This window comes from Daphnia magna, linkage group LG7 (genome assembly GCF_020631705.1).
Source record: "Daphnia magna isolate NIES linkage group LG7, ASM2063170v1.1, whole genome shotgun sequence".
NCBI classification, from domain to species: Eukaryota; Metazoa; Arthropoda; class Branchiopoda; order Diplostraca; family Daphniidae; genus Daphnia; species Daphnia magna.
Window position 1 is genome coordinate 1,711,670 of NC_059188.1, and position 18,744 is coordinate 1,730,413.

Genomic DNA, 18,744 nt, shown 5'->3' on the forward strand with positions numbered 1-18,744 from the left:
ACGTCTTTTTAGAGTTGATTTTTTTTAAAAAGGGGGACAAAAGGAAATTGAAAAGCCAACGCAAAAGTTTGATGACGATGATGATAATAGTTTTCTTTCTTTAAAGCTGACAAAGTGGCGGTTGTCGTCTCTCTCTTTTATGTACAACAGTGGCAACTATAAACTTAAAAAAAAAAAGTGGCAGACGCGGATGTCCAGTACAAAAAAAAAAAGAAAATAGAAAATTAAGTCACGCGGTATATTTAGCCGCTCATCGTCTTCGATGCTCATCACGTTGTTTCATTTCAGATATTTCATGTGCACGTTCGTCGTGGACGAATGTCGTCATTAAAACATCTCCGATTATCTCGTGAACTCGATCGCATTTAACGCAAGTAAAATGGAACCGTTTTTCTTTTTTAAATTCAATTCTTGCGGACAAACGAAATGTACTAAATAGATTAAAAAGAGGGGTGAAGCCAAAAAAAGCAAAGATGAGGTCCATACAAAATGGAGCCGCTTTAAATTGAATGATTTCAAAAAGGGAAAAGAAAAAGAAAAAAGTCCCTGCCCATTAGCAAAGATGACGCCAACTGTTGCGTATATGCTCAAAGAGTCTCTTTGTGTCGCATTTTATAATCATCCGACAATCGTCATTTTCATTTCAAATGAGAGCTTATATATACGCGTGTATATATACTTTATTCGTGTTGGGGCCGGTTCCGGGGGTTCGGTCTGTTGTCAACGTAAAGAATTTTAAATCTTAATGTGGTGACATTCTTTGAATGATTTGTATTTTTTATTTTATTTTTTCAAAATCTGTCGCTGCTGTTCTCTGATTCGGGCCTCTTTCAAAATCAACTTGTATATATATGTACAATTTGTGTTTGACCATATTGAATTGGCTATACACAGCAAAGGTATATATAACACAGCAGCAGAATCAAAGCGGGGGAGGGGGGGGACATTGAAAAACAAAAGGAGGTAACGTGAAATTGGCCGATAGAATCAAAGACGTCAGTGACACAAACGATGGAAATGAAGTTGCGTTTCCTTTTTGTTTTCATGTGTATATTTTATATCACAATCACGTAGTAAATAGCAAGAGCGGGTGGAGGGGAATGTTTTCTATGTTTCGTTATGATCCGTTTGATCATCTCGTTTTGCTGCATAATTTTCGAATTTCGGGTGATGTCGGACGCATCAGCCGACATATTGGATTCATCGTCGTGCGCATGGAGCGTTCAGAAAATGCTCGACGAAACGCGCAGACCAAACAAGCAAACGAGGATTTGGGGATGAGGAGGATTCAATTGCAGGCACACTTGAGATCATGATCGTGCATTTTCTTTTTAAATATTTCTTGTCATCTATATTAGTCATCAATAAGCTGGGGGAGGGGTCTCTTTTCTTTTCTCGGTACATTTTTTGTTTTTTGTTTTTTTTTCTGAATTTCGCCATATGCAAACAGGGATGAGAAACAATGTCGAACGAATATATGCAAAAAAAAATTAAAAAGAGGGGGGGGGGATTTAAAATGATGCAACCCCCTTGCACACACACATAACGAGACAAAAAGGGTTGAAACATGAAAACGAAAAATTCGAGCAATTCATTTGCAGAAAAACATTTGAAAAAAACAGAAGAAACGATACAATCAATTATGGGCATTTCTTAATTTTGAAATAACAAAAGAAAAAAAAAAAAAAAAAAGAAAAACACAGCGCGGAAACGGACGGAACGGGCATTCAATCTTGTAGCCCGTTGGTAGTGCGCTCCCCCTCTTGAATAATCAAACACAACAATTTATTTACGACGACTCGGCTCTGTTATTAATGCCGTTGTTGTTGCCCGGATAGAGCTGAGACGTGATGGCTGCCGATGCGGCGGCTAAAGAGCTAAGCCCTGCCGATGCGGACGTGGCGGAATTCAGGAGAGGACTCAATCCGGCTGGGTAAGGGTGATGGCTGGGTAATGGCGACGAGGTCGAGATGGGACTGCCAGATGAACCGGCTGGGACACCGACGTGATGTCCAGAATGCATAGGTCCTCCTCCGCTTCCCTGTTGCTGTTGCTGGCCGGGATAGAGCCGATAGGAAAGCGGCTTTTGAAGTGCGGCTGCAGCGGCCGCTTGACGGTAGTAAAGGTCCATCGAGGCGGCGGCTGCAGCGGCGGCTGCCGCTGAGTTGGGCGGTCCTGGAGGCGGTCCTTGCGACATGGGACCGTAAGGCCAACCATAGCCGTTTCCTCCGCCGTACATCCTCTGCAAACTGGCGTAGTTGCCCGCCTCGGATAATAGTTCCAAGCCGACGGCCGTTTGTCGTTTCCATTTGGTTCTGTTTCACATTGAATAAACGAGAGACATTAGTTTTTTCTTTGAGTTTTTTTTTTTGTTGAATAATTTGCAAGAATCAATTGAATGTGAAGACATTGGCTGTATAAAGCCACCAGTCAAACTACCAGCATCTTAAAAATTTGTTTGCTCAATTTCTTCATGGAAATGACGACATTCAGGAAGGCAACAGACAAATCTCATTTGCATGTCACAAATTGATGGATATGTCTCTTCAACTTGAAATGTGTACACACACACACACACACACAACCTTCAATTCCCTGGAATGTTATTCCTAAATTTCATCCGCACATCCATCGCCAAAAGAGCCAAGCCACCATCCGCTCAATCGTCTTATTTCATATATAAATGTTGGTTTTGTTTTGCGTTGTTAAATGACTGCAGATGCGCATGCGCGTTCCGCTTTGCTCACAAGAAAGTTAGACACACACAAACACACCAAAACGAAGCTTTAAACGATTCACGCTCGAACGTGACGCCGCTTCCGCCGAAAAAGGGGAGAGCCTTTCCATTTTCTGGTTGTAATTTTTTCATTTTATTTTTTTTTTGGTGGAAGGGGAAGATTTCGCAAGTGGCTAGTGGAACTGTGCGTGCGTCCTTGCGTCAGATAGCTGGCGGCAATTGAACGCACTTGTATATATAATACTGATCAATAAAAAAAACAAGAAGAAGAAGAAGAAGAAAGCGGACGTAAAAGGGGATGCGAAACAACTTGTTTTCATCCTTCGCTTTCCTTTTTCTTTTCCGAGAATGAAGAAAAAGAACGATTTGAGATATAACTCTTAAACTACATATATGATCAAGGACAGGTGTGCACATAGTGACTAACTGCTGCCTTCCCCCCCTTTCGGTCCGGCTGTTCCGGCTGTTTTTCCAAGCGAATAAATATCAAGACCTTTTTTCTTATATATTTATATTCTTCCTCAAATTACGAGTGCGTCCAGTATAGATGTATAGCAACGGACTCAACACTTGGCCGGTCAAGCTTTTCGTTGTACGCTATTCTTTGGGGGGTAAGGGAAGGGAAGGGGGGACTTGTACGAATTACATTTACACGGCTGTTTGACTTCCTGAACGGGAGCTTCTCTCACTCGGCCGCCATATTCTATGTATACCGTAAGATACCCCGCCTTAAATTTCATTTAATTCTATACATGGCATTCGGGCGGCTTGAGCTTTTTAATCGGCTGATGCTAAACAGAAGTGAATTCGAATCTAATCGAATATGCATTTCTCGATTGAGGCACCTGGTCTTTTCGTATCCGACTTTTTGTTTTCCATCTCTGACGATTGTGTGATGAACGACTTGGGATCATTCAATTAAAAACGAATCTCTTTCGACTCTTGTACACACACACACACACAGACACTAACCAAAGAAGAGAAACCTCAACACACACACACAGCTGAGATTATATAACCACTTGAATTAGGAAGAAAACGTTGAATGTTGATGGCGTGTGTCAGCCCATGGAAAGCTGCCATACCAAAAACCCTTAGCTGCTGGCACGACGGCAGCCATATATACAATCGGCTATATAGTTAACGTATGGAAACATCAAATCTATCGCAATTATATAGATATATAGAGTCCCTTTTGGATGCGATGGTTCGAAAAGCTGAAACAAAAGAGCAAAGGGAAACGAGAGATGGATGTGGCCATTTGCATTGGTAATGAGGTCTTGTTGTAAATATATATAAATCCGAAAAGATGGATACATTCGGATATTCGAAAAGAATGGAAACGAGGTAGAAAGAATTGTGATGATACACACAGCAGCAGCAGCAGCACACGGTTAAGAAGCTACTCGGCAGCCATGATGGATGCTGCCAGAAGCCGAAAGCCGTCCATCAGCATCAAATAAGAAATTGTATATAAATAATGTTAGAACGAGGAAGAGTGGGGGAAGTACGGTGTTATACCAATGGGAAATCAAATATAAACTGTTTTTTTTTTTAAAGAGAGAAAGAGGAACCCCCCAATATAAAAAAAAAACAACAAACAAATAAAAATCACAAGACCAAGAGATTCGATTTTTCGCTTTCTTGTGTTAGTTATTAATTGTGTGTTGTTTTTTTTCATTTCTCTCTCTCTTTCTAACACGTATATATACGAAAAAGAGGAGGAGGAGTCAGAGAGAGAGCTTATAAATATTGAATATTTACAATTTCCATAAAGCGACGATTAAAAAAAGATTATCGCCTTCTGAAAGAGAAAAAAAAAAACCCAAAAATCTAAACAAATTTTCAAATCGATTTTTTTGTTGAGTTTTCCCTCGCTTTCGAACGATAAGGTGGGAAACGTTTAAATCACCGGTATAATACATTTATTTTCTTTTTTCTTATCTGTTTTTTTCCATACCGCACCGAAAGAAAACAGTCGATATCATCACATCCGTGTGCTGCTGTGTAAGTTTCCCTTTTTTTTAATTTGATAGAGCCTCGTATAATAAATGGTTAAGTGTGTTCTTTGTAATTTTAGTATATAGCGAAAGAGAATGGAGGAAAAACAAAACAAAAAAAAACCCATAAACGATTGTAAATATTTCGGGAAAAACCGCTGTCTCATTTTTGAAAACACATTGCGCAATGCGGGCAGAAACACGGCCGAGGAAAACGATGTGTAAAAATGCCTAGCAAACGATTGGATTTATATAGAGCAGATTGAACATGTCTATTGCATCAACAGTTTAAACTACATCCGTATTTTGATGTATATACACACACACACACGGGTATAATCACGTGGCTTATACCGACCATTTAATCGCAATTTACGACCGGGATTTGCGACCGACGAACGTGCGGATAAAGAAAAAGAATGCGCACCATTTTGTCTACTGTTTTTTTTTTTCTTTTTAAGGTCTCGGCTATTTCACACACACACACCCACACACACAAATAAATAAATAATAATAATTCCCCCGTTTTGAAATGAAAAAGTGGGAAAGGGATTGATGGCATTTGTTTACCTGCGATTTTGGTACCAAGTTTTCACTTGGGTGTCGGTCAGTCCGAGTTTAGCGGCCAGTTCGAGCCGGTCCTGAACGCTGAGGTATTTCTGGCGTTCGAAACTCTTCTCTAGCGTCTGCAATTGATGATCGGTGAACGCCGTCCGGGCTTTTCTCGCTTTTTTGCTCATTCCCGACGACGATTTATTGCCGGGGCCGTCGCCGCTCTCGCTGGCCGTGCTCCCGCTGTGGTTGTGACGGTGGCCGCTACCACCTCCGCCGCCTCCGTTGTTGCTCTTGTCGCCATCTTCATCGTCGTTTTTAGCTGGACAAAATAAATCAACAATCAATTATTTTTTATTTTCTTTTTTGTTTTCTGTTTCAAATTAAAACGAAATCATTTCTTCACTTTCATTCGGATAATTGTTTCCACCATTGCGCAGTTAGACCCACTAAATGATTAGACCCCGATTCGTTTGTTGTGTTTCCTGTCATTATTTATCCCCCCTTTACCGACATATTAAATAAACCGGACCCCAACTTTTTAACGGAGTTATATACCCTCGTTTATTCCGACACTGTGCGCACCGCTGAACAGAAAAGGAAAAAAAAATGGGAGGCTTTTCATTTTCTTCGGGGGCATTTAACAACAATTAAATGGCATACTCTTATGGAGAAGGGGGATGTTGCCTAGCTATTCATTAAGTCGAAAAAAGAAAAAAACACAACCCGAAACGGAACAACAAAAAAAAGAGGTTCTATCTCGCCGATCCTTTTTCTCGGCCGTTTAAAGTGTCTGCATGCACGGCATGTACATTATAGAGAGGGTTTAAAGAAAGAAAAAAAAAAGCATTTAGTCTCGTCGAGTTAAATATAGCAACCGCTTGAAGTTCGTTTGAAGGGGGGAGGGGGGCAGGAAATGGCGCACACGCTCGAAAAAGGAAAAAAACCGTATTCTTGATTCGATATTTCTCAACATTTTAGATAGCCTCAGACTGGAGAGAGAGAGAGAGAGAAAGAGGTGGAGAATTATAAGAGCAGACCATGACAAATTTATTTCAAAGGGGGGAAAGATGATGAAAAAAAAAATTAAAATTAAAAATGTTCTTGTGTCTTTGATATTCCCTTTTCCCTTCCCAAAAAAACACGGGAATGATTCCGGAGCTCAGTGTGACGTCTAAAAAAAAATGTATGAAAGAAGACCTCAGGTATAATTTTTTAAAAAACATCAAGATGATTGAAATCAACCCCTCTCGTCGGACAAAAAAATAAAAAATAAAACCACAGTTGGCACATACGCGAGGCTAAAATGCTTCCGTTTTAAACTGTGCGCCACATCCAATCCGCAGAAAGAAAAAAAAAACCATTTGGAAAGCCCAAAAGAAAAAAACAAAAAGGTAGAGAGAGCTATATACCTCCAACTGAGCGCGACACATTTCTGATTGATGAATTTTTTTTTTTAAGATTGCCATCATTCGCCACCTGACAATCTCATCTGCGCAAAAGGTTACCCCCCCCCCTCCCCTTTTTTTTTATTGCATTTCTTCAGGTGGATGGATCAAACTTTATGACAGGTATATATAACGAAAGACTCTATACATGCAAGTTTTCTTATAAAAAAAAAAATAATAAAAATAAAAACAAAACGCGATGTTCGTGCGAAATTCAAAACACACGCAAAAATCCAAACATAAAACAAAAAAAAAAGTGCTAAAGAGCTTCCAACTTTGAAAGGTACGTATATATGTATATATAAAACACCGGGGAAAGAGTGTAATAGTATATATAGGGTACATTCATTCCGATATTATAGCTTTTCGCGTTGAGAAGCCCTCCAGGAAACGAAACAAACTGACTCTCTTCCTCCCTTTAAAGAATTAGGCATTGCACGCATTGGCATGAGGCATTTGTTTTTAAAAATCCAAGCCAAAAACGTATCAAAGGCTTTCGCTTGTTTATATATCTAAGGTTTCTTTTGCGCATGCATAATTCATACAAATATGTATTTACAAGTCCAGATATATATACTACACGTTTCAAATAACCTCGATGGACACCCTGGTAGATCATTTTTGTAATTTTAAAAACAAGAAAATGCATTTCTCCATTAGAGAAATGATTTCATTAACTTGAATTTTGTGTTTGGTGACACAAAATTGTCATGAAAAATGATGGCCAAAAGTTCTAATGATGTCTAAATCGTTTTTTAGAGATTGGGGGATGGAATTTTTTTCTTTTGGGGGGGGGGGAGAGGGGAATAATTTCTATATTCCAGTAATCGTACGTATAGAGAAATCTATGGCACACGCCAAATAAGGTTGACCTTTATAGGCTTTTTAACCCAACGTGCACCAAACGTATGTATATATAGAAGGGCAATTCTACATCCTGATTTGACCAAAGAAATATAGTGAGAAAAGGTCTACTCTCTTTTTTAATATTGTGGCGGTGTGTGTGTGTGTGTGTGTGTGCTGCTGAGTCTAATTGTTCCCTGCGGAGCAACTAGTCAACGATTGCCGAGCACTGCGGTGGGTTAAAAATGGAGAAGAAGAAAAAAAACACTTAAAAATAACAACAACAAAAAAAGAAAGAAATAAAAGAGAAAAATATTGGCAGCATTCTAACCATTTACATTTCTTTCGACAAGAAAGCTAAAAAAAAAATCTTATTGTGTACAGACAACCCGCCGAGAATCTTTTGACCTATAGCCCGTTTTAAGAAAAAAAAAACTAACTCCAATTTGAAATGGAACACCTGAAAGTGGTGGGTTGCCGAACCCAAGGCCACACAGCCAACATGCAATAGAACGGGGTTAGTTGTCTCATCCGTTTTTGACGGTGGCTATATTACATGTTGTGTTACAGCAGATGACGTGTTCATTCTACGGCGTTAATTAGAGTCAACATTACGGACATGACATCTTCGATAATCACTTCAAAATCAATGGCATTTCGAAGCGAAGACGCCGCATTCACAATCTGCATATACCAACCGCATCGTGGAATGACCCACACTGCAAGAGAATGAAACATCAGGACGACGTTAAACTTGTGTTAAATCGACTGAAATGCCTAAACAAACAAAGGCCTCGCATCTTTTTCTATAGACTGTCTCTCTCTTTCTCTCTCTCCTTTGCATACAGCAATACAGCAAGTGCGTGAAGATATAGGCCACCGTCTTTATGTCGCACAATATAAGCATTGATTTATTTCGCTTTTATTCAAACTTGTATACGTGTAGTAACTGTCCAAAAGTTGTGTATCGGACACACACGACGGAAATCAAGCGAAAACTTGGCCACAATTTCCCAACCTTTGATACATAGGACTGCTGGGGACGCGATTTAAATCACATTTTCCACTATACAGGGCCAACTCTCTTTGCTTGATGATCGAATATGCAGATTGAAAAGTCCATAGTGTTCTGTTGACCGGCACGTGCTGCGCCGAGCTTTATATTGTTCACCATCGAAAACTCTTGTTCGTGTTTTGTTTGTGTGTGTGTGTGTGTGCATCTATAGCCTATATATACTATATCATGTGTGCTCTTCTTTTCCTATAATAGTTTGGCTGCTCTCGCTAATATATGCCCCTGGTCCGTGGTGCTCTTTTCTTATCGGGAATAGATCAAACTTGCACGAACCACTTCCCCTTTTGTTGCGTCTGGGTTGACTTGACACAACAGAACACAAACACACACAGACACACGAGCGGGGACGATGTACATAAGTTTAGGTCGAAACAAGAGAAAACAGTTTGACTATTCATTGGATTGCCCAGGTTCTCTAATTGGAAAACCACAAAGTTTATACCGCGATTTCGGCCATTACTGAGGTCATCGATCCAGAGTCCACATCCGTCGATCGTTGGACGAATTTTTACTTTTTCAATGACCGAAACAAGTGAAAACGAATTAGACGACGCATCCATCGGAAAGGGGTTTCCGTGTCAACTCTGGAAATTACCTGAAGGGTAATTGACAGTTACGTGCTGACGGCCAGAACTTTGGAGGTTCGAGTCTAACCATTTTCTTTTTTGAACCGATTTCCGAAGAGCCCCATCTCCCTCTCTGTCTCTGTACATCAAGTTGTAAATGCCCCAAACAAAACCGCCAACAATCACCAAAGGTTCATCGCATCGGTGAGGCAACCAAACATTTACACACAGCAACGATGTATATACAGCCTGCCTGTATTGTATATACATCAGTTAATAGTCACGCAAAGGCAGTCCGCAATCGATTCCAGTTAATGGGAACGTTGTGGTTTTAAAGCCGTTCGAAAACGAATCAAATGTCATCACCGAAAGAATCAAACAAAGTTCTTTAAAAACATAAACAGAGTTATCTATGTATACAGACTATATATTATACGACATGATAACACATGCTGTCGTACCGATTTCCGCTTTTCGATAATAACGCTTGATTGAACATTAATAAAGCTGGTCACAGTCGATCAGTCGATCGAAATGTTCATACTTTTTTGTTTCTTTCGAATAAAGATGTAATCAATTCAGCGGGAAATGACGGGGTATATTTCAAATGAAAACTTACAGATATCCGATTCGTCGTCGGTGAGCATCAGATCGGCCTTGCCGATCGGGCTGTCGCGGTCGTGATCCGAACCGTCGGGATCGACGAATTCATCTTCGTCGTCTTCGGTTCGATCGGCCCCGAAATTGGCGGCGGCCGCCGATCGTTTGAAGGACAAGTCGCGTGGGGACGACTCGGCCGAGTGGGCCACCAACATGCCCGATGGCATCATGACGGGCATCTGGGGGTGATGCGGATGATGAGGATGCTGTTGGTGATGACCCACCAAGAACTGATGAAGAGGCGGCATCATGCCGGCCGGATTGAATCCGTAGGCGGCCGCAGCGGCCGCAGCTGCCGCCAAATTGAACTGATAAAACGGGTGAGGCGGCATACTGGGAGGCGCTTGCGGCTGTTGAGGTTGTTGTTGTTGTTGTTGTTGTTGTTGTTGCTGAGGAATCGATGCGTAAGCGACACTCGCTGCGGGACCACTGTCATTACGAAGAATGTCTGTAATCATAAACTTTGGCCGGCTGGTGGCCTGCGATGCGGCCGACGTCAGGGTCGATCCTGCCGACGTGGACACGGCCGACGTGCCGGTGACATTGGGTGACGTAGCCGACGACATAACGGCACGATCTGGGTTGCCTTTAGGCTCCTCGGCTGCCTCCGATTGTTTGTGTAGTTTCTGCTGTTGTTTCTGATCGACTGCGTAGTCGTCGGCAGTCGAATGTTCACGAGTCACCGTCATCTTATTCTTGCCGTTCTTCTTCAATGTCACGCTGAGCAGATTCACGTCCAATGCTGATGCTGGCGAGAGTCCAATGTCAACTGTCATATTCCGAATTTTCGCCGATTGCACGTCAAAAATATATAAACGAAGATTTCAACAACAACCAAACATAATAATAATAAAAATACACTCTTCTTTTGAATTAGAAACGAGATAAAACCGAGACACTTGACACTTTGCGCAGTCGAGAAAGAAAAAAAAAAAATGAATAATTTTTTTATTTTTTTGGTGGGGGGTCTGGGGGTTCAATTTCCAGATGAATGATGACGAAATGCGGACAACTTAACAAACGTCTGATCGCTTTGAATGCGGCGGACAAACTGACTCCCCCTCGGAGAATGGTGCGGCCTAGAAGCCCCTCCACTTTACACACACTATGCACCAGGAGGCAGGAAGGATAGAAAAAAAAAGAAAAGAAGGGGGCAAGGCAAACGAGTGTCTGGTTTGGCCAGCCCACCTTATTGCCGCTCTTTTTTGGATAGGGACGGAACGACCGACGTGCAGCGGAACATCCCGAACAAGGCGGAGTTTTAAGCAGCCGGACGACTCCGCCTACCGATCGTCTGCGTTTGAACCAATCAGGAGCCAAACAGGAGCCCCTTCACGGCCATTTGAATAGACACGCTTCTGGAAAAAAGGGCTGCGTTTACGAGTATAGAGGAGAAGCAAAAAAAAAGAAAGAAGAAAAGCCATTCTTATAGCATCAGCCAACACTAAAATGATTGCCTTATCACCACCACGACCCTTTAAATCGTTCTAAACAGTATAGTCTATTTAGGACAGAAACGATAGACGCGTAAAAAAATATACGAACATTCGACGTCAAATACATTTAAGAATTTTTTGTTTGTACGAGACTACACACACGGGGATTGGGCAATCAAATTTCTGAGGCCCAACGTCGGAACTGCGACTCTTCACAGATATATCGAATAGACGGTGAGTGAAGGTGAGTGAAATACCAAAAAGATCAATTCGACCTTGTTCTCGTTTGATTCTTTTCCAGCGGTTGTTCAAATCGCAGTTGGCCGCATAACGTCTCTAGTTGTATAGTGTACACGATTTGGCCTGTAGAAAGGCCGCACAAAACGTATGTTTTTGTTGTTATGTAAGAGCCAATGCTCGAGAAAAATTGCGACGAACACTCTTGAAAAACAAACGATTTAAAAATAGGCTTTTTACTTTTGATTGCGCAATATCTCCATTTAGATTTTCCACGGAAGTAATTGGAAATGAAATCATTTTTCTTTTCTTTTCTTTTAAATGTTGAATTAATACTAGGAATATGCACACCAAAAGGGATTCAAACTCCCCCGATGTCTATACGTAAGTCGTACAAGGGGAAAAAAATAAAATAAAATATAAAACTCCCCCACACACAAGCAGAAAAAGAGATTACTCGTTCGGAAATTGCTGCGTAATTATGCGCAGCCGTTTATTTCCGCTCGAGTGCCACAGCAGGAAGCAATCATTACTATTTACTTCGAAAAAAATATATATGTATTTATAATAATATGGACGCCTGGCTTTAGATGTAGGGGTACACACACACACACACACAAAAAAGGGGTCCCTTTTTTTTTTGTCTGTGTGTGTGTGTGTTGTTCCTGTGTATTGATGCTGCGTAATAGAAAACGGCGGCTTGTGCGTGTAGACAAGTGGAAAACTGGGAACTTTAAGGACGACAGAAAAAGGGGGGGAAGTAAGAGTTTAGTCGGTGAAAAAAAAAATAAAATAGGGAAAACTAATAGTTACGCCTTGATAGATACGACAAGTACTGAACATCAATAAGGGAAATAAAAATGTGTTCATTTCATAATTATGAAAAGAGGGGGGAAAGTGGTGGTGACTGTTGTATTATCGCCTCCTCATATATTTATAATAAAGCGCATTTATTTTATTTTTTTTTTTTTTTGTTCGGTTAGGGAGCTATTATATTCAGCTAGCAGCAGTTTATTTATCTAACACCTGCTTCCACTTTGTCGTGTCACGTTTTTCACACGACCAGCAGCTCTCTCTCTCTAAAGCCTCGCTTTTGAGCTCCCGGCGGCCTATAAAGTATAGACACATCCATCGATGCGTCAGCCACAAAAGCATTTGAATTGTTCGATTATTTGGCTCCTTGTTTTGCCATATTCTTCCTGTTTAATTGCTTTTATTGATTTGACTTGCGGATCGCAAGAAAACGGAAGAGATGTACACAATTTTTTGTGTTTTTTCTTCGAAACTTGGAACAAAACAAGCGGAGGCAAATATAACGCGGACCCCATCCGCTATAGAAAATCGCCTGCTGGTGAGAAAAATCGATGATTGAAAGTCTTTGGGCTCTTCCTATCAACAACACCTGTGCACACAAACACTTCTCGCACGGCCCCCTTCGTGTAATATAGTCTATATACCCAAAAGTATACATATATATATATGTATACAGTATATATATATAAAGGGAAACATTAAATAGAGAACCAGAGGCTCCTCATCACCGTCCATTTGTCACCGCGTGTCGTCCTCGCGACGAAGGGAAAAACGGCCGTCCGTTTTTTTTTTCTTTTCTTTTCCCGATGAGATATACGTGAGAAAAACATTGACTTGCTCTCATGCAATAGATAATTGGATCACAGGGTTGGCTCCCGCTATACACACACACTATTTGACGAAGAATATAAAGAACAGTTTGCGCTTGTACCCAAACGTGGTCTATATATACGTATACACACACACTATATTATTATACTATAACTCATAAATGATGATCGTCATCGTCGTCCTTAACTAGCTATTTAATTGATTAGACTTATGGGTGCATTTTTTTTTTGCGCTTTAAAGACTCTCTGAGAATCAGCTGATGCGTGGATGGCCCCCGACCGTGGCTGTCGACGTAATTACACGCAAGATCTAACACAAGGGGATATATAATACACAGCACACACATCAGCACAACACGCGGCTATGTGTGTTTGAGATTCTGCGGTAGCCCTTCTCTCTCTCTCTCTTTTAATACCGCGTGTGTGTAATGAGGTGGATGGCTGTTCGGATCAAATGAGCCGCAAAGAAGTGAAAATCTTTTTTCATTAATTTATTATTATTATTTTATTTTATTTTATTTTTTCTTTCTTTCTTTCTGTGATATACCCCGCGTATTTTTCTTTTTGTTGTTCCCGTTTATATAGTATATACAAAGAACTGATGACTCACACGCCAGCAATACCGTTGTTATATATATTGTTTCGAGAAATGCTGATGCGCATATATCTGTGATTATAACTTTTGTGTATAGAGGAGACACTCTTTTTCTGCGCCATTCAAAAACTGTGTTTTTTTTTTTATTTTGCGGCTGGTGGCACCTCTCCCACGACCCGGCAATTACATATACAAGAGCGCAAAAGAGCAGAAGCAAAGAAAGAAAAAAAAAAAACATATTTTTTAATAATGAAAAGTTAAGAGGGGAGCTTTAGAAAAATGAAGAAGAATAATAACAGAAGGAACAATGCTATAGATGTGCCATCGAGAAATTATTCCCATCAACGACACTAACTAACTGCCAACCAATTAAGGTTTAAAAGAAAAATAGGTAGTAGAAGGTGCGACGCCAAACAGCAGAGGGACCCAATGCTCTTTGACGGTTTTTTTAACTTGTTCGTTATTTTTAGTTATTTTTTTTTTCTTTCCCAATGGCAAAGAGGAGGGGGGGGGGGAGAAATAGTTGTCCCTATTGTTATGTGTCTCATCATATCTATAAGAAAAACAAGCCGAAACATTTGCTTTTTCTCACGGTAGCGCACCAGACACGACCTCTTGCTAATCATATTTTTTTTTACCTTCTTTTTTAGTGGGGTCTTCTTTCTTTTTCTTTTTTTTTTTTTTGTGTGTATAGTTTTAAAACATTTGATTTTTTCCCCTCCCCCCCTCCTACTCGTTATATGGGATGTCGTTTTCTCTCTTGATTTCCAACGTGGGGGTCTCTCAAGAAAAAACCAAAGGAACGTCTATTTTGGGTCAAATTCGCCCATTGAACTGCCTAATCTACCACATTATTAAGGTTAAAAGCTGCTTCGTTTCTATATATATGAGAACTATAACCCAGCACCATCTTTTTTTTTGTGAAAAAAAAGCGCGCCAATAAGAAAACAGTTTGAAAATGTGTTTTTTAAATTAATTATTATTTTTAACCCCTTTTTTTTTCTTTAAAAAAAAAAGGAAGGATTTTAATTAATTAATATCATTTTCTCGGAGCGGGAAAAAATAATAAAATAAACGCGGAAACATGCTTTGCATTACGGCTGTTTATAGTCCATCCAACCCTCGTATCATGCCACCACCTTGTTATGTTCTTATATACGTACGATATGTTGTTGCTGTGCGGAGAAAATGAGAGAAAGAGAGAGACAAAAAATAAAAAAGAACTTAATGATTGCGCCACTGAGCATTCGTTCATAATCACCGTGCTCAATCTGTAATGACACGGCCAGTTTTCATTTCTTTTTCAATGTGGCTGCCCTCACCTCCCCCCCCCCTTTTTTTTATTATTATTATTTTTCAACTAGTCCATCGAACCAAAAAACTAGAAGTGCAGTGGTGAATGTGCGCGCTTCTCGTCACAGTTTAATTCGGATCCGCGCCGCAGTCCATTATACATTGAAGCGTATTACACCATTAGATATGAGTACATAAAATTTGCCATTGTTCTTGGATTGTTCAGTTATTACATATCTCCGTATTTATTTATTTATTTTTTTAAATCCTCCCTCCGTTTCTACGACTTCCTCAATACTATATACAACGGGCCCAAAAAATCTGGCTTCTTCCTACTGTACATCTATACATTTTTATTGTTTCGAAAAAAAGAAATGAAAAAGGATTCGATTCTCGTTACAAGATTTCCATTTTTTTTTAAAGATTTTATCATCATTTGGATTTACGTTAATTTTTTTTTTCAATTGTTTTTAACGTGAATAAATCTGATTGCGTGCTAAGGACGTTTTATAACGATTCCTCCGCCTCCTTATTATTGAGTGTAATGAGGCCGTTTCTAGTTAAAAACAAGACAATACAAGGAACGCATTAAAGCCGATATGAATAACAACTTAGAATAATAAGGAGACAAATAATTTTATTCAAAGAGGACCACAATTAAAAAATAAAAATTCGGTGGTGGGAACATTTGAATGTTACACGCGCATTATAATACACACTTTGAATAAAACAAAGCAGGAGAAATGAAAGCCACTTCCACATTTTTGTTTGACACGACGCTCAGCATCGGCACTTGAATGAAACGAACCCTATTATACGGGATTGAATGAACCGCTACGTTCATTCTCGTTCAACTGTCTCTTGTTTCTTTCCCCATTCCCGTTTCTTGCTTGTATACAGTTTTATTCACGTCCGCTTCCACCAATAACAATCACTAAAGACAATGAGAAAGCGGATGAGATTTATCTGTACAAGATATGTAATCCGTGATAGAACAAATACGCACGCACAAGACCCGCTTATGGGACTGGCCATCGTGTAAAGGCTACATAACAGTCCGGACGAGTTTTGCCGACATTTTGCTCAATTATATTTTCGAATCGTCCTCCAATTTTTTGTTTTTCCTTCCGTCTATCCGCAAAAGTCACGGCCGCCTGATTAACTGTGCATTTTTTGTTAGTTGGGTTTTTGTTCAGAGTTGTATAGAGAGAAAGAACGTCACGCTATTATATAGACTATTTAATAGCTATACGCTAATGTTCCTTCTCTTTCCGAACGAACGAAACCGGTCGGAGAGGATTTGAGTGCGCGGCATATCAATCGGCCGCGTATATATATTATTCATCATTTTTTTCTTCTTTTGATTTCTTTGATGACATTTTCAGGAACTCTCCTATTAACGAATGCAGTGCGTGTGTGTGTGTGTGTGTGTCTAGTGAATTGACAAATCGAAGGCGGGAGAAATAGAGGGCACATAAACAAATGTTGGAAAAGGATATAATAGAAAGACAAAGGACGACGATGGCGCACGAAATGAGAAATGGGACGACTAAAGAAAGAAAGAAAGAAAGAAAGAAACGAACATTCCGTTTTCTGATGAAAAAGACAAACGAAAACGCGTCGAACTTTTGACTGGACGGTCCAATCGGAACCATCGAAGCAAAATCAAAGAAATTGTCGATAAACTGGCCATCTGGTGGCTGCTGGTCATTCCGACCAGACATTTTTTATCATTCAAAAAGAAATGTTCATCATTTGTTCATTTCCACTCGCCTCAAAACAACGTAGAAAACGTTTTTGACCATCAAGGTTATGACCATCAACATTTTCCAATAACAAACAAAAGGGGACAGTTTGAAAAAAAAAAAAAACTCGCCAGTTGTTCACGATTGCCATGTTTCTTTCCAATCAAAAATTCAACAGGGCAAAAAAATAAAAAATAAAAGGAAAGATTGCTCTATTATTCGTTTGTCTATACACACAACTGCTTCCCCCTCCCGCGAGTCCCGATGAGTTAGAAGCTTCAAATCGAATGACAAGGACCATCACGCAATGCTGTATTATGTCGTTTCGTAATAATGCTAGAGCTATACAAACCTCTTTTTTGTTTTTTGTTTTTTTTTTAAATCTATATCGTATATACGGACAGCACGATACGTGTCCCCATGTCATTGGATTATGCTTTTCGATCAAGACATTTCCTTTGACGATCGTGACACGAACCTGTCACTAGATACATCGCGTTTGCTTCTCCTATATATACAGCAGCCTTTTTATTTTATTTTTTTTTTTTTGCGTGAATTTTTATTCCGGTGGGGGTTTCAAACATTCACGAATGGGGAGTTTGATTCCCGCAAGTTTGTGGAACATTTCGCTGTGAATAATGGAACGATACAAAGCCGCGTCGAAGCTGAAAAAAAGGGAAAAAGAAAAACTGTGTTTCTTGGTAGATCGAATCTGCTCATCTCAAGGCTATTTTACATATTCAGGGATTGTATTTCATTACTAGTTGAAAAGCTTCCAACTGTGTGTGCGCACCTGACATTCATTGAATCTCACGAACAAGTATAATTCAAAGTTCTCTCGGCTTGTTTCTATTCGCCGCTTGCCCTTTCTTTTTTGGGGGGGGGATTCGTCCCTTGTGTGTTTCGGTTCGATTGCTCGCAAGTGTACATCGGCCAGCAAAGTATAGAAGCCAGGGATATTATATGAGAAGAAAAGAAAAGAAAAAACACAACTTTTCAGGCTCTATACCCGACAGTTTTCTCAACTGATTGATCCATTGGCCCATCCCATTCAGTTTCCCAACCAGAGTCGCTGCATATCAAATGCATTCAAAAGTCGTGTGCAGTGGTATGGAAGATCTTTTTTATTTTTGGTTTCGTTGTTTTTTGGCTTCCATTTTTTAATATATATACATCCTATGCCCTGAAGTCAAATCGAAATAAAAAGAGAGAGAGAGAGATTGTCTAATGCTCGGATCTATTTCTTCGTTCATGAATATTCACGATTGAAATGAGATGGATGCACAGCGAACGACCACACGAGTATATATATATATGCCGAGATCCAATCGTTTCTCTTGATTATATATCATTCGCTCTATTTTCCAACTGCCTTCCCACGTTAATGGGCTTTTTCCTTATATCACATCTAACGTAAGTACATCCAACGCATTTATAATTATATAAATGAGAAAATTTCAATCATTTCAAGCCTTGAAATATTTGGGAAGCAATTCCATTTGAATTTATACATATAGTCTATATTACAAAACGTCCTATATTATTTTCGATTATAGTCTAATATATAAAGCAAAAGTCTTTTGATTGTCTTCAATTATATAACTTTCCCACTTGAAAATGTAGGATACCGCGTCTGCAGGTAATCGAAACCCTCGTTTTAACACCCCCCCATCTGTTTTTTTTTTTGTTTGCCTTTTTGGCTACTGTTTTTTTGTGTGTGTCTCTTCAGTCCTTTGTTCTTCTTTAAATCGCCGCTGTTGTCTCTTGTCGGACCCCCTTGGATCTTTTCTCAATAGGAACGCGCAGCAGCGCGTCTGTGCTACCGTGTTGTACGCATTAAGAAAGAAAAAAAAAAGGCCTTTCATTTTCAATGACCAATTAAGCCTCGTAAATTCAAGTGGAGCTATATACATA

The 18,744-nt window shown here is 39.8% G+C and overlaps 1 protein-coding gene across 1 annotated transcript; it reads right to left on the reverse strand.

Annotated features, from left to right (window-relative positions):
* Positions 1–756: 756 nt before the first annotated feature.
* Positions 757–10,937, reverse strand: LOC116927723 (homeobox protein B-H1). The gene is made up of 3 exons (XM_045176555.1): positions 9,841–10,937; positions 5,308–5,611; positions 757–2,315 (listed from the first exon to the last, which is right to left on the reverse strand). Exons 1-3 carry the CDS (start codon positions 10,655–10,657, stop codon positions 1,790–1,792), a joined length of 1,647 nt encoding a protein of 548 aa, XP_045032490.1. The 5' UTR covers positions 10,658–10,937; the 3' UTR covers positions 757–1,789.
* Between the last annotated feature and the right edge of the window lie 7,807 nt (positions 10,938–18,744).